General features: G+C 39.5%; 1 protein-coding gene across 1 annotated transcript in view; it reads right to left on the bottom strand.

Moving 5' to 3' along the window:
* LOC111157841 (Rho guanine nucleotide exchange factor 38) overlaps positions 1-23,922 on the bottom strand; it is a 139,049-nt gene extending 115,127 nt beyond the window's left edge. Inside the window, exon 1 of the mRNA XM_022519524.1 lies at positions 23,727-23,922. Coding sequence (XP_022375232.1) covers positions 23,727-23,922 — 196 coding nt within the window. The remainder of the gene's footprint in view (positions 1-23,726) is intronic.
* Positions 23,923-24,213: the final 291 nt, after the last annotated feature.

The raw sequence follows: 24,213 nt of genomic DNA on the forward strand, positions 1-24,213 counted from the left end.
AGAATTAATGAATCAGGCAAAAGCTGTTATAGAGAATGTAACAGAGAGAGGCGATGCGATGTACAATATAGGGGACACAGCATAGGGGATGCTGAGAATTGAATGAGAACATCTAACAAACGCTTAATTGGAGTTTCATAGAGTATAATAGAGAATGTAAGGGAGAGGCAATAATTGAAGTACTAATTGCTAAGGACTTTTCTGAATTTTCAAAAGACATTAATCCTCAGAATCAGAAATTACAAAGAATTCCAAACAAGATAGAACAAATTAGAAAATTACACCTAGACATAGTGTTTGAAACTTCAATACAATGAGAATGAATAGAAGATCTTAAGAACAGGCAGTAAAAAGGGACACATTTCATAGAAAGGGATAATGAATAGACTCGCGGCTGCTTTCACAACACCAATGGCAGATCCAGAGGGTAGTAGAATAATACCTTCCAAGGGCTAAGAGAAACAAACTGACACCCTAGAACTGTAAGCCTAGAATATGTTTCTCAGAAATGATGGTAAAATAAACATAGTTCAGAAAAACAAGATTTTAGTTTGCCACTAAAATATCCTCATTAAAAATAATTCCAAAGGCTATACCTTGCTCAGAGAGCAAATGGTCCGAAGTGGAAGCTTGAAATGCGGAAAAGAATAGGATGGAAATGAAGAGGGAAACATGCATGATATGGAAGATTATTCTAGGAAGGACACCTGAACTGGCAGAGAGAAATAAACAAATATAAAGTGTAACCCATGAACCTGGCAAAATTTTCTAGTCCTAAAATGTTAAACTTTGATGCTTTTCACATCAAAAGGGAAACACATAAAGAGGAGCATACCTAAACATACTCTGGGGAAATTTCTAAATTCCAAGGATAAAGAGAAACTCTTACAAACTTCTTGGATGAAAACATTAGGAAGAATCTAGGACTTGAATTAAATTTCTTATGTGAAACATTAGATGCTGGAAGACGTTGCAATAATGTGTAAAGAATTCTGAGAGAAAAAGTCTTTGATCTTGGCCCCCTTGTTATTTCTATTTTAGGACAAAAAGGCCATTGATTTCAAGTATAGGGGAATTTGGAATGTAGCCACTGTTGTAATCTCTCTGAAAATGTTATCTCACTGAGAATCCCAGTTAAATAAAAATAGGATCCAAACATCTCAGGAGAGTAGAAGACAAGATACAAAAGAAGCCCTTATAGAGAATTCCTGGCTCCAAACCCCCATGAAAACATTCAGCATATAAAAAAATCCTGCTTGAGAGTTTAGAAATCTCAGTACTTTGAGCTCAGAGGGCTCTAGAAGGAGTAGGGATGGGACAAATATTCACTACTGAGCCTGGAGAAAAAGCAAGGGCTTGGAGGAGCTTAGAGCAAAGACCAGAGACGCCCTATTCCTCCTGCTGTCCATGAGGGTCTGATGTAACTCAAGGGTGGGAGACGAAGGTGATAATTAGAGCTGGTGTTTTATTGAGGCAGAACAAACGCAAGAATAAAAGGGACCTTCAATAAGTACGAATGTCATGAAACAGGAAAGCACATGCGTACAGAACAGACACATACACAAGGCCTTCTGAGTATATCCAAAATTTCCCCCCAAATCTAACATTTATTATAGTAATTGAGAAAAAAAAAAAAAAGGAAAAATGTTTCAATGTCAGAAGCAAGTCATGTTTCAAAATTCACAATGGTTTTGATCTGGGTTTGGAATGCAAGGCAACTCTTAAAAAAAAAAAAAGAAGACATTCTTTCTTTAAAAAAAAAAGGGGGGGCCTTATGGGAGTTTTAAAAATCACATAGAAAAGAAAGCTTATAAAAATGAGGAGTTGAAGTATAAATAGAGTAAATAGCATAACTGAATACATCTTTGTTCCAAATATGATCCTGGTGATGGAATGACCTTCACAGTTAATTATATCCTTGTATCTCACAGGCTGTGGAGCTGTATATCATGTGCGGCTCACATGACTAATGTACTTTAGCTGGGCTTCTTTTCTCATGCATCACATGTACGCCGCATCAAATTTCCTGGCAAAAATGTTATTTCAAGGTAATGTGTATAATAAAAATGTTCTCTTGGTGTCACAACAATATTATTTCTCCTCTGACAGTATTGTTAGAATATATACATTGATTAATACTTACCTGCCAATTCAAATAGGAACATATGTTGTGGATAAAAATAGTCGAGCATACCTTCTCACTCTTACAAAACATAAAGACTAAGTGACTTTACAGTGGAATTAACATAAAACGTCAAAAATATGACTGGAGAAGAAGAGCTGCTCTTAAGACTGTGCTTTTTCTCTTAGTGATTTTAATAATAATGTATTCCTCTTGCAGAAGGATATATTTTTTTTCCTACTTTTCATTGTGGTAAAATGTACATAACATGAAATTTACCAGGTTAACCGATTTTAAGAGTCCCAATTTGGCGGCGTTAAGTCCATTCACGTTGTGTGACCATCACCATCATCCATCTCCAGAATTTTCACATTTTCCTAAACTGAAACTGCACACCCATTAAACACCAACTCCCTATTTCCTTCTCCCTCCAGCGTCTGGCAGCCACCATTTTCCTTTTTGTTTCTATGAATTTGGCTACTCTCCATACCTCATGTAAGTGGGTGATTGCCCTTAGTGCAATGTTTTCTTTCTTTCGTTCTTTTTTTTTTTTAATATTTATTTATTTACTTATTTATTTGACAGACAGAGATCATAAGTAGGCAGAGAGGCAGACAGAGAGAGAGCGGGAAGCAGGTTCCCTGCTGAGCAGAGAGCCCGATGTGGGGCTTGATCCCAGGACTCTGGGATCATGACCTGACCTGAAGGCAGAGGCTTAACCCACTGAGCCACCGAGGTGCCCCAGCATAATGTTTTCAAGGTTCATCTGTGTTGTAACACATGTCAGAATTTCCTTCCTTTTTAAGGCTGAATAATGTTCCATCGTATGTATATACCACATTTTGTTTATAGAAGTATATATTCTTCAAAATTATTTTTGCTGTTGAAACATTATACACTATTACTGCAATTATACTGGTTATAATATATTGTGATAGCCTAAAATAGTAGCAACCATTATTAAGTACCTGTTGTGTACCCATTTATTAAAATATACAATACCTCTAATTTTCTTCACAACACTAAAAATGGGACCCTCCCCTCATTTTAAAGATGACTAAATTGAACATGGCAAATGTAGAGTGAAGTTCATCCAGTGACTCCCAGAGGATGCAGAGGTGTTGGGATTTGAACCAGATGTGCTTAGCTCTGAAGCCTGGGCTCCCTGTCCTCTACCACCTGACTGCTTATGTTGCAATCAAGGTGCATTGCATGATGTGTGATGGAATGGTGCCGGACTGGCAGACATACAGTTCGGTACCCACCCTGCCATCAAGAGCCTGAGTGACCTTGGCCAAGTCATTTGGCTTCATGAAATTGCTTCGTCTGCACAAAGGTAGTAACAACTATAGCGATGGTAATGGTAATGCGGGCTAACATTTTTTTGAGTACTCACTTTATAGTAAATGCTGAGTTTGTCTTGTACTAGCTCTTTAATCCTCACAGAAGGACTACAAGGTAAATTTTTAAATTCCCTTCCTTTTATTTACACACAAGGAAGCTGAAACACACAGAGGTTAAAGCCCAAGGTCACACCACAGTAAGTAGCTTCAAACCTGGGGCAGTCTGGCTGCTAAACCTGCATTTTAACCACTCACTACTCACTGCTGGGAAGTTGTTAAGAATTGAGATAAAGCACACAAATTGCTTAACTCAGTGTCTGACACACAGAAACCTCTCAAAAAATGCCAGTCATTATTTTTATGACCATGATTTACTTGCCATTTTTCTATATCTGGTTCTGAATGGCTGCACCTGCTTTTCCTCTTTTTTTTTTTTTTTTTTTTTTTTTTTTTTTTTTTTAATTTTTTCGCGGGTTTTTGTTTTTTTTTTTTTTTTTTTTTTTTTTTTTTCTCTCTTGGAAATGTTCCAGGGGTGGGAGGGGAGATTGAGCATCCATCAGGAAATTACCTCCCTTCACCCTGGACCTGCTCTGGGAAAAAGCACACAATATGGCAAAGACTTCAACACAGTCAGTTCAGGACCAGGCCAAACATGCACTCTTATTACTTAGGCTGAATTCAAATGAGGTAGGTATATGGCACCTGAATGCTGCTTGGTATAATATAAACCCTTGAATTTTAAAAATCTAATTCTTTCCCATTTACCCTGAAGCTAAATCATCAATGCAAATGAGTTTCTGAGAAATTCACTGAAAATGGTGTGCTTCTCAGGAAAGTTGAAAGAGCAAGAGGATGACTAAAATAGGATATACGTCCTGCTAAAATATACAAGTTATTAGTTTTAAAATCCTAGATCCTTATTTATTTGGATTATAGTTCCTAGCTGATATTATTGATGACTAGCAATAAATAATCATGGATTTGGTATCTGTAAATATATTAAAATTTCACTTATCTCTTTAAGGAGGAGGTGAGCTAATATTTTCATGCACCCAGGTTAAGGTTGTATTCAAAGCCTTAACACCAGTCCTCACCTGTCCCCCATAACCCCAAGACCAGACTAGGCAGGAACACATATACCATTCAACACTTATTCATTGAGCAACCTGCTAAGTCATTTGACTGTGGAGACCAACACAAGGACCTGACCCTGAATTAATTCATAATTCATTACAACCATAAATGTGTTCACAATTAAACAAGAATTTAAATGATCAGAATTGGAAGGTATTAGCAATTTTATAAACTCTGTACTTTCTAGAGCTACATCTTGTATTTAATTTAGTAACAATTTCTAAAATTACATATCACATATGAACTGGTACTGTGCTTTATGTTGAGTATATAATAGTAAATAAAGTACCAGTCTTTTCGTTTATGAAATGTAATTCTAGAAGTAAAGATAGGTTATTAAAGTCACAGGCTAAATCAATACTTCCCGTCTCGTCCCTGAAACATACCAAATGACGTCCACGTGCTTCTCCACTTAATGATTAGGTTGTATGTTTTTCAAGAATTAGTTGCGTGCAGCAGCAAACCTGATTTAGTTGTACTTCTTATTGTAATTAGGTTAACTTAATGAAACTTCAATCAATCGATGAAATATGAGAGTAAGAGTATGCATGTTTCCATGAAAACTGTTTTAATGCTTTGAAATGATCTGATAAAGTCATGTTGCCAAATATTGCTGTCTATTAGGAGTCAAAAGCGACAACTGTAAAAGATTTCAGAGAAAACTACTCTAGAAAGATTATGAAAACCGAACTTGCATACACATATGATTATAATAAACTGTGACCTGTACTGAGCATAACACAACGTAGATAGAGTTCAGGCTGGTGGGAGAAGTGACACAAATGAAATCAGAAGGTTTCAGGACCACTCATGAAGAAGGAAAAGTGTCCTGAGCAAAGGGAGTAGTATGTCCAAAGGCTTGGCAGCAAAAAAAGATTTGAAAAAAGCTTAGTGTGACTGAAGGGCAAACATCAGAGAATGTGGTAAGGGGATGGAGTCTAGAAAAATTATCTGGGGACATATCTCAAAGGTCTAATTAATGCATCTGAAATTTCTAAGGACTCCTAAATCTAAGATCAGATTCTCTTTGCAGGATCACTTTGGCCTCAGAACCAGATTTTAGGGAAGAGGGCAGGGACCAAGGCTGAAGGCAGGGAGGAAGCAAAGTGACCTTGAACCTGTACAGTCTAGTCATGGGGGGAGAGACAGAGGCAGTTACACTTTGGTTGCCAGAAGGAGAGAGAGGATTGAAGAGATCAAGAGAAATTTAGGAGGTAAACCTGGTGTGCAATCAGTGTATGGGGCAAAAGAGAAGAAAAGTTAAAGCTGACTTTCAGATTTCTGACCGTTAACAGGGTAACGATGGCATTTAAAGAAGCAGGGAACAATGGGGAAAAAGCAGGTAGGGGCGACAAGGTGATAGAGCCCATTCAGTTCTATCTCATTATGTAGAAAAGGGAACTAATTTCTAAAGAGGAAAGTCTTTTACCTTAAGTATCAGAGTCATAAACTGAATTCAGATCTTCTGACCATCACCCCTTCCTGGCAAGCCCCCTTTCTCCTCAGACAGTGTAAACAGCATCCATAATTCTATCTAGGGTTTTAGTCCAGACAGATCATTACCAACACCCCAGATATGATTATGGATGTTCTTTCATCCCTCTCTGTACCGTATTTCATGTCTGCCCCCATAAACCCAAAAAACCTTGGCTTAGCATTGCATTGAACCCTACTGACTTAAGTTTCACACAGTAAAATCTTTTATCAATTTCAATGGAAATCTGACCCACAGGAAGATGAATGGAGCAGGCCTTCTGTGAAATAGGTTGAAAATAATTGCATGTCAGGCAGGTTTTGGAGAGGAGCCAGTGAAGTATTAAGTGAAAACGTGAAAGAGCAGACCCTCCACTGCTCAGAATTTGAAAGCTCAAACACTGGGGCAGGGAAATATTTTATTCTCATTCGAAGGGCATGTGATTTATTTCCACTGACTGCTAATTACCACAAAAAGGAAAGGAGTGGGTTTCCAAGAGGAATGCAACAAAGCTTACCTGGCTTAAAAAATACTTCAGTGTCAGTGGTTTGAATTTACAGACTCAACAGTGAGCAGCATCGCACAGCCAAAACAATTAGAACTAAATAAATGGGGACTTCCTGGAAATGTCTTTCTTCAAAGTCTTAGGCAGGAGAAGATTAGTGAAAGAGGACAAATTTTAAAGACCTGAATAGAAAGGGAACTTCACTTGTAACGTTCTGACTGTATTCAATTTTCCTGTTGCAATTGTTCTACTGTGGAAACTGCAGAGTTTTGGCATGATGAGAAATACTGGTTTTATCCACTTGTTTGGGACTCATTCAACGAGTATTTATGGAGTAGTCATTGTGCCAGGCATTGTTCTAGATCAGTAATTCTCAACAAGCAATTTGGCTTTCCTCCCCCCCCCCCCAACCCTCCATCCCTCACCCCGAGAGATATTTGTCAATATCTGGAGTCATTTTTGGCTGTCATGGTTAGGGGATAGTAGGGGTGTGACTGGCATCTAGTGGGTAGTGGTAAGGGATGCTGCTAATATCCCACAATGCACTGGGCAGTGCCTTTCCAACAAAGAATTATCTAGTCCAAAATATTAGTAGTGCCATTGTTGGGAAATCCTGTTCTAGATGCTGGCAATACAGCAGTGAAAAAAGAGAAAGCCCTCTGCTCTTGTGAAACTTCTATTTTAGTGGTGGAAGAGAAACAATAAACTGATTAATAAAGAAATATCTACCATGTCAGATAGTGATATGGCACCATGGAAGAAGATAAAGCAGGTGGTGGATAGTAGTTACTATCGTATGGTGATAAATCACAGAAGGGCTCATTAATAAGGTGATTTTTGAGCAGAATTCTTGATAGAAGTAAGTCATGGTGTGGGAGTGGGAGAAGCATCATTGTCGTCTCTTAAAAAATAATCAGTTTGCTAATCCTACATGAATTTAGGGTAAACATAAATTTAGGGCAATTTGTGGACAAATTATCAGAGTGTGATTGCTTTTCTCCCCTCTTTTTATCGCCAGAAACTTTATACTGACCTAGATAGAGGAGTACACCATTCTCCATTTTTTTTTAAAGAATAGATTTTAGATAAATGAGAAACAGGGTTGGCTTTCCCGAGGACCAACTGAAACAGACTCTTTTAGTTCAATTTAATTATTACAGGCTATAGGTTCCAAATATCAAACACAACACAGTGAGCCATGTGCAAGTGTATATGTATATACTATACATAAATATGTAGTGTATGGGTACATAGTATATAGAGTGAGTACATGAACAGGCTCTTATTACACATAATGTAATCTGAGGACAGAAAAATCATCAGGGTTGAACACAAGCATAAACGTGGAGGAGAGTATTTTGAAATAAGTCAAATGGTAGCCTGAGTGTTTTGTTTGGTGTATTATTGTTGTCATTGTAAATGTGTACATATTAGAGTAACATATAGCAAAAATGATATAAGGCTTAAGCTTTCCTGATATGTTTATCCCAATCCAAAATCTTATTTCATTAACGATTCACTGAAAAAAAATTAATTACAGTTATATGTTGATTATACTCTACATCTGAAAAATCAAATACATAAAAAACCTTATTTGCAACTACAATATAATGAAGCTTTGATTTTGTCAGGGAAGTATTGATTTGTTTTTCAAGAATTCCTTCATTAAAAGAAATCTAATTTCCCATCTTAATTTAATATTGCACTCTATGCAGAAATGCTCAGAATAATGAAACAAAAGCACCCTGTGAGATTGTAACTGTAGTATTTTTTAAATGTTTGGTTATGATTTGAATATTTTAAAACTGTAGCACCATTGTAACATAACAGCAATCCCAAATGTCTCATTGGTGTGGCATTCATAAGCAAGTCAAACTCTGGTCAGTACTCAACTATTTTTAAGTACATTATTTCTATTTTTAGATGTATAGACTGGTTAACAAAGAAAAGGAGCGAATCACTTCTTAGAATCTTTCATTTCCCCAGACCAAAAATAATTTAATTTCCTTATCCATATCTGCTTTTAAGCATGTAAGATTGCATTCCAAGGAAGAACCTGTAGGTCCTCCATCATGAAGCAGATGTGATTTTTGTATGCCCTTGCTAATGAGAGCAGGACTGTAAGGATGATCCAACAAAACACAATATAGAAAAGAGGATTATGAGATGAGATAAACATTGGTTAATTTTGTCTGGCTTAAATATCGTCCAGGTTAAATCCATATCCAGGAGTTGTGACCCTGACATAAGTAAAGTGATCAGGACGTGGCTTCCAAGGACTCCATCGCAGGAAAGGCCTCCTGCCCCCATCCAAGATGTCCACTGTACAACTGCTACGCCACCTACTTACTATTCTGTCTTTATTCATTGACACACTCATTTACTCAACAAATAGGATCGTTAAGTACTGGTCAGCCTTTTCCCGGGTCTTGAAGATGCAAGTGTTCCTATCCTCGAGAAGTTTGATCAAGTAAAAGAGACATTGGCGTGTAAATAGTGAATATGAGAAATGTATAGAGAATACAATACACACACGTCTTTTATGTGTAATGACTCAGAGGAATTGATTTGAAAAGATGAGTAGGGGTTTATGAAGCAAACAGGGTGAGGGAGAACATTCCAGGCTGAAGAAACAGCACACAGCAAGGTGTACCAGCACAAAGAAAAACTGTCCACAGAGATGAGCATGAAAAGATGAGGTCAAGTTGTAAGGGAGGCCTTATATCCATTGTTATAAACTGGGATCTCCACCGTTCATTATTTTTTAGTACATAACAGCAAAGTACCCTGTCCACTGTTTCTAAGTGTACAGCTCAGCTACATTAAGTTTAGCATGCATCTCCAGAATTCTTTCATTTTCCCAATCTGAAACTCTGTACTCACTGAACACTAACCCCCCACTCTCCTGTTCCCCAGCCTCTGGCTACCACCATTCCACTTTCTGCCTCTATGACTCTGACCACTCTAGGTACCTCATGTAAGTGGAATCATGCAATATTTTTTCTTTTGTGTCTGGCTTATTTCACTTAGCATCATGTCTTCAAGCTTCATTCATGTTGTAGCATGGTCATAATTTCATCTCCAGTTTTACTTTATTTTATTTCTTTTCAGTGTTCCAAAATTCATTGTTTATGCACCACACCCAGTGCTCCAAGTAATATATGCCTCCATAATACCCACCTCCATCCCCACTTCTTAAAAAAATTTTATTTGAGAAAGAGTGCTAGAGAGAGAGAGAGAGAGAGAGCGAGCACACAAGTGGGGGGGGGTGGGGCAGAGAGAGAGGGAGAAGTAGATTCCCCCCTGAGCAGGGAGCCCTGACACAGGATTTGATTCCAGGACCCTGAGATCATGACCTGAGTCCAAGGCACTTAACTGACTGAGCCACCCAGGCACCCCTCATACTCTGTTGTTTTGATCATGTGTCAAACTGTTTTGAGCATGAATCTCTAATAAATGTATAGTATTAAGGTATCATGTACATTACAAAGAATACTCAAAAACAAATATTTTCAAAAGATAAAACTGAAAAATAAACTTACTTTTTATTTTTGTCATAATGGGCTGTCTTGAAAAACTCCTAGACTATCTGAGCATGGAAGAGCATTGCAGACTGTTATGCCAGAGGAGCAGGATGGTTTGATGTCCCAACCCAGTTTTTCATCAAATGTCCTCATCCTGCTGTTTGCTCTGTTGTCAGTGATGAAGAATAGCTTTCCAAGATGAAATAATTCAAATAATGAGATTTGTATTCTTAGCGTGGAATATTCTAGTGAATCTAGACAGCATATACCTCATCACTGCAGTTGTGTATCTTTCTAACTTCCATCCACATATAATGTTTGGTTGAAAAGCATAAAATAATACAGCCACTGGAATGCATTTGTTGGTCGCTGTTTACCTCATGATTGTAGATGAATGTACTGGCAGAAATTAAAAGTCTCTTGATGTTTTTGAGTCTTGACCAAAATTTTATCAAAATCAATCAATTCCTTAAAAATAAATCACAAAACAGTTAAAAGTACTAAAAACTATGGTTAGGGGGCACCTGGGTGGCTCAGTGGGTTAAAGCCTCTGCCTTTGGCTCAGGTCATGACCCCAGGGTCCTGGAATCAAGCCCCACAGCGGGCTCTCTGCTCAGCAGGGAGCCTGCTTCCCCCCTCTCTCTGCCTGCCTCTTGCCTACTTGTGATCTCTGTCTGTCAAATAAATAAATAAAATCTTTAAGAAAAAACAAAACAAACCTACAGTTAGAACTACACAGTGGTTGAAAAAGCATTTACGTTGGAGCCAAGAAAACCTCAGTGAAACTTCGTCTTCACCGTTACTAGCTATGTGACTGTGGGACAGATGGCTAGGTCTCTCTTAACCTTAGTGTTACCATCTATAAATACATGACAGTATGTTTTGTTTTGTGCTTTGGGGGCTTTTGTTTTGTTGTATTTTGGACCCTGTTAGGATCCAATATTGTCAGAACATTATCAGGACAATACATTCTTTGCAAGGTTGTTTAGAGCATAAAATGACATAATGCACCTATGTGCCCAGTACATCTGCTCAGGTGGTGTTAGTACCACCTTTTTCACTTATAAATGAGACCTCAAACAAGAAAACTAGTTTTAATGCCTTATTCCCATGTAGTATGACACTTTTTTTTTTAAGTGTTCCATGACTCATTATTTGCATATAACACCCAGGGCTCATTGCAACACATACCTTCCTTAATACCCATCACCAGGCCAACCCATCCCCCACCCCTCTCCCCTCTGAAACCCTCAGTTTGCTTCCTGGAGTCCATAGTCTCTCATGGGTTTCCCCCTCCGATATCCCCCCCTTCATTTTTCCCTTCCTTCTCCTAATGCCCTCCATGCTATTGCTTAAGTTCCACAATTAAGTGAAGCTGTATGATAATTACCTTTTTGTGCTTGACTTATTGCACTCAGCATGATCCCCTCCAATTCCGTCCATGTCGATGCAAATGATGGGTATCCATCCTTTCTGATGGCTGAGTAATATTTAATCCCTTTGTCTGGAATGCCCATTAACCCCATGCCCCCAAACAATCCAAACTGGAATTCAAGATTCAGATTTCAATGTCTCTACTTTTGACACTTTAGAGAGGTGATAAAACTCTTTCTCATCGAATTCTTATATTGCTTTATTGTATCTCTAATATAATAATAACCACTAATATAGTAATAACCACTTAATATGAGATGGATGCTGTGAGGAGATGATCACTTCCCCCCTTCAGGAGCAAAAGACTTTTTGCCCGAGCTGCAGGGTGAGCCCCCAACAGACAGTCCCTCTTCAGGAACTGTTCCAGGTAAGACCATCTCCCAGGTCATACCTCCTTTCCAAGGTGCCCCAGCCACTTAAGGAGTGATGTAGGGCCCAGGTCCTTCATACCACTGGCAACAACTCTGAAGGATCATGTTATCTATAGGACTTGCCGTTAGCGTTGGCTAAGGCTTCCGTTGAGACCAGATCAGAGTGCAACCTCTTCTCTCCCAACTCTGAGCCTTTCCCTTCTCCTCCCCAGGTGGGGGGGTCACAGGAACGTAAGAAGCTCCTGCACCCTACTCCCCATTCCAGAACCTGCAACCCAGACCCTCAACCTGCAGCCACACACTTCAGCCACTTGCCACATAGCTATAATTATTGGTTCATTGCCTGTTACTCAATGGATGGGGTTTGCTTCTGATGTATTTCTATATTCTCAGGATCTAGTCAATATGTGGTCCATATGAACACCAAGCAAAATCTTGTTGAATAAATTCATTAAAACTGGGATCTCATTTCTTTGGCCAAGATATTATTTCTCTTCTTGTTTCATTGGATTTATTTATAGTGTCTCTCCTTTTACAGTAAAAGAATTTAGAGCAACTCACCCAAAAGTTGACTACAATGAGGCAATGGGAAAATGGGAATGACAGAATCATAAAGATGAATCTATCAATAATAAAGTTCAATATAGGGGCACATGGGTGGCTCAGTGGGTTAAAACCTCTGCCTTCGGCTCGGGTCATGGTCTCAGAGTCCTGGGATCGAGTCCTGTGTCGGGCTTTCTGCGGGGAGCCTGCTTCCCCCTCTCTCTCTGCCTACTTATGATCTCTCTCTCTCTCTGTGTCAAATAAATAAATAAAATCTTTTTAAAAAATAAGGTTCAATATAGTTGTAATTATTTTTTAATATTTTTTAGTCATTGACCTGAGCTTCTATCATATACCAGGCACTGCTTAAGTGTTAAAATAAGACTAAATTTCTATCTCCAAGGAGAATTATATTCAAATGGAGAAGCGGTGAAAATGGGATAGAGTAATTTTAGAGGGCAGTAGGTGGTACAAAGACCCCAGAAGGTCCTGAACACCTGGAAATAGCTGAAGGCAACTGGGAAATACCATATGCGGGAAGGGCTCTCCTTCTTCCCACTTTGTACTTAAAAACAAAGTATACACTTCTTGTGAAAAAGATGGCCTCCCACTATCAGGAAGAGAGCATTCTTATTACCAGAGATGGGGCGTTGACATCAAGATGAGTCTGTACAAACCTCACTAAAAATCATACTTCTATTCCATTAGTTCCTGCCACATATTCCTGTTTACTTTCCCACAATTCCACACCCCTAGGCCAAGCCCTTTTTCCCTTGTCTTCTCATGTCTCCACAGCTTATCCCTTTTTGTTAAAATGGTATCATTTTTGAGCACCTGGGTGGCTCAGTTGGTTAAGCATCTGCTTCAGCTCAGGCCATGATTCCCGGGTTCTGGGATTGAGTCCCACATCAGGCCCCTTGCTCAGCAGGGAGCCTGCCTCTCTCTCTCCCTCTGCCTGCCATTCCCCTTGCTTGTGCTCTCTCTCTTTCACTATCTCTCTCTCTCGCTCTCTGTCAAATAAATAAAAAAAAAAAAAAAAAACTTTTAAAAAAGTGCTATATAACCATGGGTCTAACTGCTTCTTTGGGATTTTCACTTCTTTCTATGATGTCTTCCATGCCATGTAAAAATTTTAACATCAGATAAAATCTATATGCTTCTTTCTGGTTAATCTTTCATTAGTTCACCTCACAGGTCCCAGACACAGAAGCTAAGAGGATAAAGGAAATGTCTTTCCTTCCGTATACTTCTTTGGGTAGGATGGTCCGAGAAGGACTGTCCCAGAAGGAGATTAGAGGCCTCAATAATGAGAATCCAATCCTTGCTGAGATTTGAGGGAAGAAACTTTTAGGCAAAGAAAACAGCTACTCTCAAGGCGAGGCATTCTGTACAAATTGGGCGCTAAGCTCCAGGAAGCTAAATACAGAAAATCGCTTGTTTTTCTCTGGGAGGGAGACATGTTCTAATTCTTAAGAGGTGCCAAAGTTTTTCCTTGAATAAAACTGGATGGCACTGAGAGAAGTAAACAATGTCTTCATCAACTATTTCACAACAAAGATAGAAGCAGAAATCTGTGACAGCTTTTTGTAGCGACACTAAGGGCCTCACATTAAGAAGCATTCAGGAAAGACAATTCTGTGAGGGGCTGCAGTGACTCAGAGTCCTCACATCAGTAGCTTGATGACATGACCTTTAAGTCTTCTTTGAGTCAGAACTGGATGTCAGACAGTCAAGATTACATTCTCTATTGAAGGCCTCAGCACAGGTATCCTAGAGTGTTCCCTTATCCTCTGACTCATTAATCAAGAAAGCAATTGTTCAGAACAACCCAAGACAAAGGCTTTTAATCATAACACTATTCTCCTGCTGCCGTTAAGATTCCCAATTTAGGTTGACTTCATAGAATTCTGTGGAAATATCACCTACCAGATAATGAGCTGCTTGTTCCCAGTATATACTTCCCTTTTCTTTCATTTGCTCATGCACACACCACCACCCCCACTCCCACCCACACATCCCCATCCCCATTGCTGTAGGGGTCTCAGGGTTTGGGTTGTATATTAGTTTTTGAGATGCAAATAAATAAGTGACAGCAAGCATAAAATTAAGGAAAGAGTGTCAAGATAATCAAGGAAGAGGAAAATGGAGATCACCAAGCTCTTACTATAGGGCAGGCTTGCTTAACATTACTTTATAAGTTTGTTTCCTGACAATTAAACAAAAAGAGCATTTATCAAACAGCGACACCCTTGCAAGGGAGTGTCACAATAATTCCAAAGAAAGGACATGTATTCCAAAGTGAAAAATGTAATAGGTCGCCAGCTTTGGCATCGTAGCAGAGGAATGTCACCACATTACAAAACATGTACCGCAATCCTCAAATTGCTTTGACTTCTTGTTACTAATAAACCATCTAGATGATGGGGTGCCTGTGGCTCAGTTGTTAATTGTCTGCCTTAGGTTCAGGTCATGATCCCAGAGTCCTGGGATTGAGCCCCATATCTCCCTCTGTCTGCCATGCCCCCTTCCTGTGTTCCCTCTTTTGCTATCTCTCTTTCTGTCAAATAAATAAAATCTTTAAAAAACAAACAAACAAACAAAAAACCATCCGGATGAATACCTACAAATTCAATGAATTAGATGCATCCTATATGCAAGTATTGAAAGACCTGAGTTCTGATCCAAGCTTTACTACCTGAAGGAGTTTAGGACATGACACCCCACAATATGCTGCTTTGGTATATTGTTGATTTGGAGCTGAAAGCACTTGATAAACAGCAAGCTCAGGAAGAGGCTTTCTCTACATTCCCCCTACCTGCCTAAAGACAGATCCTTCAAAAGGAACTCAGTTGTCATAATCCTCTCCTCAAGAGTTTCATCAACTGGGGAACACTGACTCTTACCACAGGAGAAAGAACTAGAAGCTGATACCACACCCAGACAAGCTTTGTCACAAACTATTACATCTCTATATGTTCTTCTCAGGACCCTGTCATCTTTCCTAAAATGATGTACTCTCCCCTACATTCCCCATTCCCATCCACACTATGCTGCTATAAAGCTCTCAAATCTCACAATTTGAGGGGATACGCACTCTTTTTTACCCTGTGACACTGCCCAGCAGGTAATATTTAAAATTAACACACTTGTACACATTTTCTCCTATTGATCTGCCTATTGTCAGTTTATTTTATAGGCCCAGCTATTGAACCCAGGTGGGTAGAAGAAAGTCTTTCCTCCCCTACACACCTATTTTTCCAACTATGAGTCCAGAACTGAAAAGGTGCTGGAATTAAATAGTAACGAGTGAAAGTCCCCAGGCCAGCACAGTTACAAGCAGATGACAGTCGCTTCTCTCTGCCTTTCCTTCCCTCTAGCTCTTCAACTAGTATAGAATAAGGGCCCGTCTGAAACATAGTTTACAACCAAATGCCACTCATAAGCAGCCTCCCTTGAGTGTACAAATGGAGGCCAACACATCATTTCTACGTATTTAGCAGGTGTGAGTGAAGCAGGCAAACTGTTGAATAAAATGTGTTATAGCTTCCTATGTTAGTAAATATACCTTCATAATTATCTGGAAGGCCAAGGTCAAATTTAGATTTTTCAGCTCCCTCAGAGTTTCATGCCAAAATCCAGTAGGAGGCCCTGGGGCACATTCACCCTTCCCAAGTCCTGAGGCCTGTATCCCTACTCTTCCTCTCTCAGCTCTCTCCCTTCCACAAGGGGCCCGGCAGGCATGGTGTGAATACCCCAGCTCCATCAAGCTCCAGACACACCTTCATGATCAACTGCCCCCACAGGCCCAAGGGTGTGTACACCAGCAACCACAGTCTGCTCCAAGAAAGGTGGGATGGGAAGGGGTCCCAGCAGGCCTGGAGCCAGTATTCAGGCCTGTTGAACAGAAAGTTCCATGGTCCCAAGTACCCAAAACTTGGTTTAAAAATAAAGGGAAGGGTCTCAGTAGTCAGTAACTTTGACCCCATGGACTCCTCCCCTTCTTGGTGGAAAGGGAGCCCCAGAGAGACACGTTAAGGCACAACCTGATGCCAGGTCTTGCCTGGTTCTATGGGTGATATTGCTTAGAAGTTCCGCAGTTCTTGCAATAATTTCACCCTTCCCAGGAAATCAATACCCACAAAAGTATTGAAGTTAGCATGGTTATGTCAAGAAAAGGTACTTCTACAAAAAGAGGGTTTTTTTTTTCCTTTCCTGTATCTACAGAAACAAATACAAATGTTGCTTAAATCTTAGCCATCTTTCCCCAACTCTGTCATTATTTTAAGGTGCAGTTCTATTCTTGCTTCATACATCAGAGTTCCCTCTCTCTCTCTCTCTCTCTCTCTCTCTCTCTCTCTCCCTCCCCCACTTGTCCCTCTCCCTCCTCCTCTCTCCTTCCTTCCTTTCTTCCATTCTTCCCTCCCTCCCTTTCGATTACTCATTTCTTACTTTGATAAACTCACAATTTTTGTGGACAAAAAAATGCAATTAGAAACTGGATTTGCCCATCAAAATCCTTGAGGAGGACACAGGCAGCAACCTCTTTGACCTCAGCCGCAGCAACTTCTTCCTAGGAACATCGCCAAAGGCAAGGGAAGCAAGGGCAAAAATGAACTATTGGGATTTCATCAAGATCAAAAGCTTTTGCACAGCAAAGGAAACAGTTAACAAAACCAAAAGACAACTGACAGAATGGGAGAAGATATTTGCAAAGGACAAATCAGATAAAGGGCTAGTATCCAAAATCTATAAAGAGCTTAGCAAACTCAAACCCAAAGAACAAATAATCCAATCAAGAAATGGGCAGAGGACATGAACAGACATTTCTGCAAAGAAGACATCCAGATGGCCAACAGACACATGAATAAATGCTCAACACCACTTGGCATCAGGGAAATACAAATCAAAACCACAATGAGATACCACCTCACACCAGTCAGAATGGCTAAAATTAACAAGTCAGGAAATGACAGACGCTGGCGAGGATGCAGAGAGAGGGGAACCCTCCTACACTGTTGGTGGGAATGCAAGCTTGGTGCAACCACTCTGGAAAACAGTGTGGAGGTTCCTCAAAAAACTGAAAATAGAGCTACCCTATGACCCAGCGATTGCACTACTGGGTATATATCCTAAAGATACAAACGTGGTGCTCCGAAGGGGTACGTGCACCCGAATGTTTATAGTAGCAATGTCCACAATAGCCAAACTATGGAAAGAGCTTAGATGTCCATCAACAGATGAATGGATAAAGAAGATGTGGTATATATATACAACAGAATACTATGCAGCCATCAAAAGAAATGAAATCTTGCCATTTGTGATGACGTGGATGGAACTAGAGGGTATTATGCTTAGCGAAATAAGTCAATTGGAGAAAACTATCATATGATCTCCTTGATATGAGGAAGTGGAGATGCAATTTGGGGGGGCTTGGAGGGTAGGAAAAGAAAAAATGAAAGAAGATGGGATCGGGAGGGAGACAAACCATAAAAGACTCAATCTTAAAAAACAGACTGAGGGTTGCTGTGGGGAGGGGGGACGGGAGAGGGTGGTGGGGATATGGACATTGGGGAGGGTATGTGCTATGATGAGTGCTGTCAAATGTGTTAAACCTGGCAATTCACAGACCTGTACCCCTGGGGATAAAAATACATTATATGTTTATTAAAAAATTTAAAAATCAAAAAAAAAAAAAAAGAAACTGGATTTGCTACCTTTAAGAAAGTTATATCTAGTGTCCCCTAAGTAGAACACAGGAATAAATTTTCTTATTACAATGTGATTATAATGGAACGGTTCCAACTTCTTGATTCCTGGAATTCACCTTTTACTTAATTAAAATAACTCTTCCCCAAACTGTAAAATACCTTTACTAAAAAAGAAGGAACATAATATATCACGCTTTTTTTTGGCTTCTATGCATGTGATGAGACAGAAATTGCTTAGATTTATAAGTGTCTTGACTTTGATAAAGATTTACCCTTCAAACTATGAAAAACACCTTATTTACACTGGTGTTTCATTACTGACCTAAGTATTTCCCACTTCACTAAAAGGCATATGGAGGCATGTAAAAAAGGACCTACTTAATACTCAGAGAACAGGAGGAGCACAAAGGGCTGGCAGCACTAGGAGAGAAATGTGCCCAGACAGCTGCACAATTAATTTTCTTCTACCCTTCACTAGACCAGATCACCAAATCTTCCAGTGTTAACTGCCCTCCTGGTCACTTACAGATTGGTCTGTATCCTTAAAAATCATTACAAATTAAGTGTTTCCATTATCTTACCACATCTAACTTATTATTGAGCCATTTGTCTTCATCCTGCAATATATGTTATTCTGTATTACGTTCATGTGGTAGGTTGGTTCCTTATCATCACCAGAGTAAGAACACTTTAGATTTTAATAAAAACAACCAAGCAAACCCTTCTTAACATGAATGATATAACAGTCTTTGCAAAAAGGAAGGAAGGAAGGAAGGGAGGGAGGGAAAAGAAAAGAAAAGAAAATACCATGAACCTATTAATAATTGGAGATGTGGATTGGACTAGTGTTATTAGCCACAGTAATGACATTTTACCCACCCACTCTCACTCTTTCACCTGATACTTGACAAGTAAAAGTATAACTTGCTTATACTTCTTATGCTTCTTATAGGTTATAACTAACCATGTTTGGTTATGGCCATATAGAATAGTATGGTCATATAGAATAAAAATAACTTGCCCACTTTCTTAGTCTGCTTGTGCTGCTGAAATAAAAATACCATAGAGTGGGTGGCTTAAACAACAAACATTTATTTCTCATAGCTCTTCCGAGTGCAGGGCAGATCCTGTGTCCAGTAAGGGTCCCCTTCCTAGCGATACATGACTGTCTTTTCAGATCCTCACATGGCAGAGATCAGAGAGGGAGGGAGCAAGGTCTCTCATGCTTGTTCTTATAAGGTACTAACCCCATTCAGTGGGGTTTCACTCTCCTGACCTGATTATCTCCCCAAAACCCCACCTCCAAATAACATCATATTGAGGATTAGCCTTTAACATGTAATTCTGGAGGGGACATAAATAGTTATCTAATATCACCCACACTGAGAGGAGACCTATAATACAGGAATGTCAACCATGTAGGGTTTTCAGAAAAGGCCGCCGAATGTTAATCAATAAAGTTTTTATAAAAGTTTTAATCATTACAGAAAAATCTCTCAAGTACACATACGCAACTATATTCACGTACTGTAGACAATCTGCATACATACAGACACACTTGTACATAACTTTTAAATGAGGCGTATTTCAAACGTATAGTTCACACATATAATCATACACAAAATCATTTCCCAAGGAAAAGAGTGTTAATAAATCAGCTAGTGAGCTTCTCTGCCTTGATCACTCTCCCTGACTCCCGGGAAAACGGTAACGAGGAGCTGAGCTAGCTGGGAGGCTAGGGTGATGCCGCTCTTGCGATGAATGGAAGAAGAGGAATGAGCTGAAGTAGGGTCGGCTGTGCTGTAAAAGGTAGAGTCAGGAATGAAATAGGCTTCCACTAAGTATTTGTTACCTAGGCAATTCTGTACATTTTCATCCCTAATATGTTCATTTCTTTTTTGCTGAAGAGTCATCTTGATTAACGGACACATGCATCCTCACTTTCAAAAATGCGAGGGCGATTAAGTCAGGCTGCGATGCCTTTGCTCACACTGATTCCCTACCTGGACCAGCTCATGCGAGTCATTCATTCCACTTGAAAGAGACTGAGCCCTCGTGGTGCGCAGGGCATGATTCTAAGTGTGGAGATGGACCATTTACTGAGACAGATAGGGTCTCTTTCATGGAATGGGGGATGAGAGATGAGAGAGGAAGTGGGAGTCAGTAACAGGCAATAAACAAGGAAACAAACTACGTAATTTCAGAGACGATAAGTACAATGAAGAAGTGAAAACAGGCTTCTCTCTCCATTCTGCTTTCCTCCCGGGACCCACCTTATCAACTCTTAACAGCAATGTTTTCCAACAACCTCCCCTGCCCAAACGGGAACAGACCATTTCCTCCTTTTACGGACCCACTGAAGCCACCTGTCCTCTCTCATGCCACTTTATTGCATTTGTTCACTGGTCTTATCTTTCCCAATGAGACTTTAAGCCCCTTTAGAGTAAAGGTCACTTTTTTTTTCTTAATGATTTTGTAGTTGTAATCCCTGGCACATATTCTGGTTTTGCTCACCACATAACATACTCAATAAATGCTAATTAACTGAACAAATCTGTTGAAGGAATACAGGAGCCATGAAGAGTAGCCTAGCAAAGGACTATTATTGCAAAATTTGAGACTTAATGACTATGTTGTGATCACAACCTTCTACAGAGATTTTATGATAGTCTCATTAGAACCATGTTCTTTTTTTTAAAAAAGATTTATTTATTTGAGAGAGAGAGAGTGCACACACATGCACCTGAGCGGGGGTGGGGGTACAGAGGGAAAGAATCTTTAGCAGACTCCCTATTGAGCGAGGAGCCCAATGTGGGGCTTGATCTCATGACCCTGAGACCATGACCTGAACCAAAACCAAGAGTTGGAGGCTTAACTGACTGAGCCACCCAAGTGCCCCTAGAACCATGTTCTCTTATTTAGTCTAGTAGCTTCTCTTACCCAGTGTGCCATTTTTAAAGAAATTACAATTTAGAATTCACATTACTAAAGCGATGTCATCCAGAAAGTGAATTGAACAAGTAGACTGTGTAGTATGAGTTAAGAGGCGAGCCCAGGGGCACCAAAGAAAGGTCACAGATTTCCTAGAACCCAGAGAATTTGCTCAAAGAGACAGAGCAGTGAACCATATTACTCAAATAGCAACACAGCACTGAAGGACTCTGGCTAAGTAATCTAAGGCCTCTTTGCAGCATTGAAAAGCATGGTGTGACCTCACAGTTGCTTTGGGCCATCCATTGGAGGGCTCTAACCAGCTCCTATCTTTATTCAATGCCTCCCAGTTCCAAGGTAGGCAGAGGAAAAACTCTTGGCATTGCAATTAAACAAAACAAAACAAAACAAAACAAACAAAAAAAACTTCTTAAGGTGATTTAGGATCCACTTGCATGATAATGGATATAACGCAGACCAGAGTGCAAACCCAACAGAACTGTGCTTCGAATGTTAATGAGAAAATGTTTTCTACTGAAGCCAAAGCAGTTACAGAAGAGTCTTACTAAAAGCTCTATTAGGAGTTACACATCAGAGTAGGATTTTATTAAGAGTTACAGTTACTTATCAGAAGCCAACTTATCTTTACAGCTCTCATGTGCTTCTCTCCACTTCCTGATGATTTGTCAACTACACAAAAAATTCTAGGAACATGGGTTAACTCCTGAGTCTCTTCTTCTAGCTTCAAAGACAGGATCCATCAAGGCAGAGGGAAACCACAAAACCAATGGAGTACATAAGCAGCAACCTGAGGTCTTCTGCAAAGTAACCAACAAACATCTGCTGTCTTTTGTGGTCACAGATGTATTTTTTTTTTTTTAACTACGATTAGGAAGTGAATTGCAAAAAGCATTTTCCATTTTTATTTTGCTAATGGAAAATCTGGACCAAAAAGTTGCTGAATCAGTGAATCTCAGACAGAATAAACATGTTATTAGAGATAAAGCCATGGGCTTTTACTGAATTTATGTGGTCTCTTCATCAAAAGACAGAAAAAGAGTTGAAATAGATCAGTAAATTAGTAAATTTGATTAATAGAACAAAGTCTTATTCTGTCATTATTCTTCCCATTATTCCTAAAATAAAAAAAAAATAACTCTTTGTCGAGCACGCACCATATTGAAGCCAATATGCCAGGCGTTTCACGTAATTATCTGATTTCATTATCCCAGCAGCAGTATGTGGTAAGTATCATTGTTCCACTTTCACAGGTAGCGAAACTGAGGCTCAGAAATTAATTTGCTCAAAATCTTATAGGTTATAAATTAAGATCCAGAATTGTAAGACAAATGTGTATGACTTTAGAATTTAAATTCTTGCCAACATATCCATTGCCTTGAGAAAAATTAATTTCAAAGATCGAACAATACCCCCCTCCCCTTTTTAAAAAAGTCCTTTAAGGAGAAGACTTGACTGTATTTTAACCCTGAGCCATCAGGATTTTCTTTTTAAAGCCTTAATTCACAGTAGTTATCTTTAAAGATTTCATTTAAATGCATTTAATTTATTTAATTAATTTGCATAATGAAGTCTGAGCATTTTTTTCTTTTTTCTTTTCCTTTTTTTTTTTTTTCCTTTTTGGAAAGAGACCTACTAATTTCAAGTGTGTTCTATTGGTCTTTCTAGCCTCATTATAAAATTGTCCATCCAGAGTAAGAGCCCATGGTGGAATTATAAGAGCTCAAACACACAGTGCGCTCAGAGCGGGAGTGACAGGTTCTGGGGATCACATAACAGGTGCTGCAGTGGATACTTAAAACATTGCACAATCAACAACAAAATGAAGTTTACTCAAACAAGTGACCTTCAAGAGAAAGGGAGGAAAAGAGAGGGTGGATGGGAAGGGCTAGACACTTGGGGCCTTAAACTAGACGTTTTATAATAACTGTTATATGTCCAACACTCTTATGCCCATCACAAAATAAACTGAAGTTATTTCCTCAAAAGTCATTCAATCTAAGCATGTTAAATATCCCTTACCATATTTGGAAGCCATTCGATTCACTCTAAAGGAATGAACACCTATCTATGTGATCTTCAACAAATCCTATTATACCAATCCAATGACTAACATTCCTCTTTTTCACAGACATGACTGCAGTCTCATGCCCCTATTTAAGATAACCACAATCACAGCTCAGTACAATTACCTAGATAGGCCTCATGGTGTGACATCCCACACCTATCTATTGAGAGAAACTACCTATTGTCAGTTTCTAAATCATTTGCTTTCTAGAGCTTCCCAGTTGTTAAATTGCCTGGAGAAGGGAGAAGGAAGGGAGGAGGACAGCAGAAAAAAATATTAATCTCACCAGGAAAAAAAAATATTCAGAATAATTCAGAATTGAGTCATTAACTATTGAAGCACATAATAGATTTTTTCCTATAATTTATGAGTGACATTTATTTTCATTTTTAAATTTTTTTTAATTTTCCTATTTACTTTATTTCCCTCCTTCCAGAGAAGATAATATTTGATTTTTCTCCTTTGCCTTAAGTGATCTCTTTGCCTGTGTAAGAGTAGGAGAACAGAGCTGGGAATTCAATAACCTAGGACTATTGATCTGTGTTGGTTACCTTGAAGTTTCTGGTTGTATTCGGTCCTGTCAGACTGGCTCCTCCTCAAGGTACCAGAGTGGTCCCCAGAAACACTGCTGTCAACCACTGTGTCAGTCTTCCTTCTCTCCAGCATATAGAGCCTGGGCCTCAAGAAGGTCAGATTCTTCTTCTTGGTGCCCATGTTCTCTTTCCCAGTGGCTTCTTTGGGCTCCATCTGAGGCAAAGACAAGCTCTGGAGACCTGTAGGCAATGGCTGTTTGTTGCAGTGCCTCGGGGTCAGAGTTGAAGCCACCAGAGTGACGAGTTTAACTGCCCCCTTCTTACTAAACGGCTTCACTCCGGGGCTACCTGGCTGTGACTGCCACCTGTACGGAGTCCCAGAGCTCCACCCCTATGAGGTCATTCTTTTTTATACCTAGAATCCAGCAGGGAAGCTGCCACCTGTTACCTGAGAGACCTGAAGCACAGAGCTAGGCAAAGCAGGGACTGCTTTGTCACATGCTAC

Source organism: Enhydra lutris, unplaced genomic scaffold (genome assembly GCF_002288905.1).
Source record: "Enhydra lutris kenyoni isolate GAN:26980312 unplaced genomic scaffold, ASM228890v2 scaffoldscaffold3, whole genome shotgun sequence".
In the NCBI taxonomy this organism is placed as follows: Eukaryota; Metazoa; Chordata; class Mammalia; order Carnivora; family Mustelidae; genus Enhydra; species Enhydra lutris.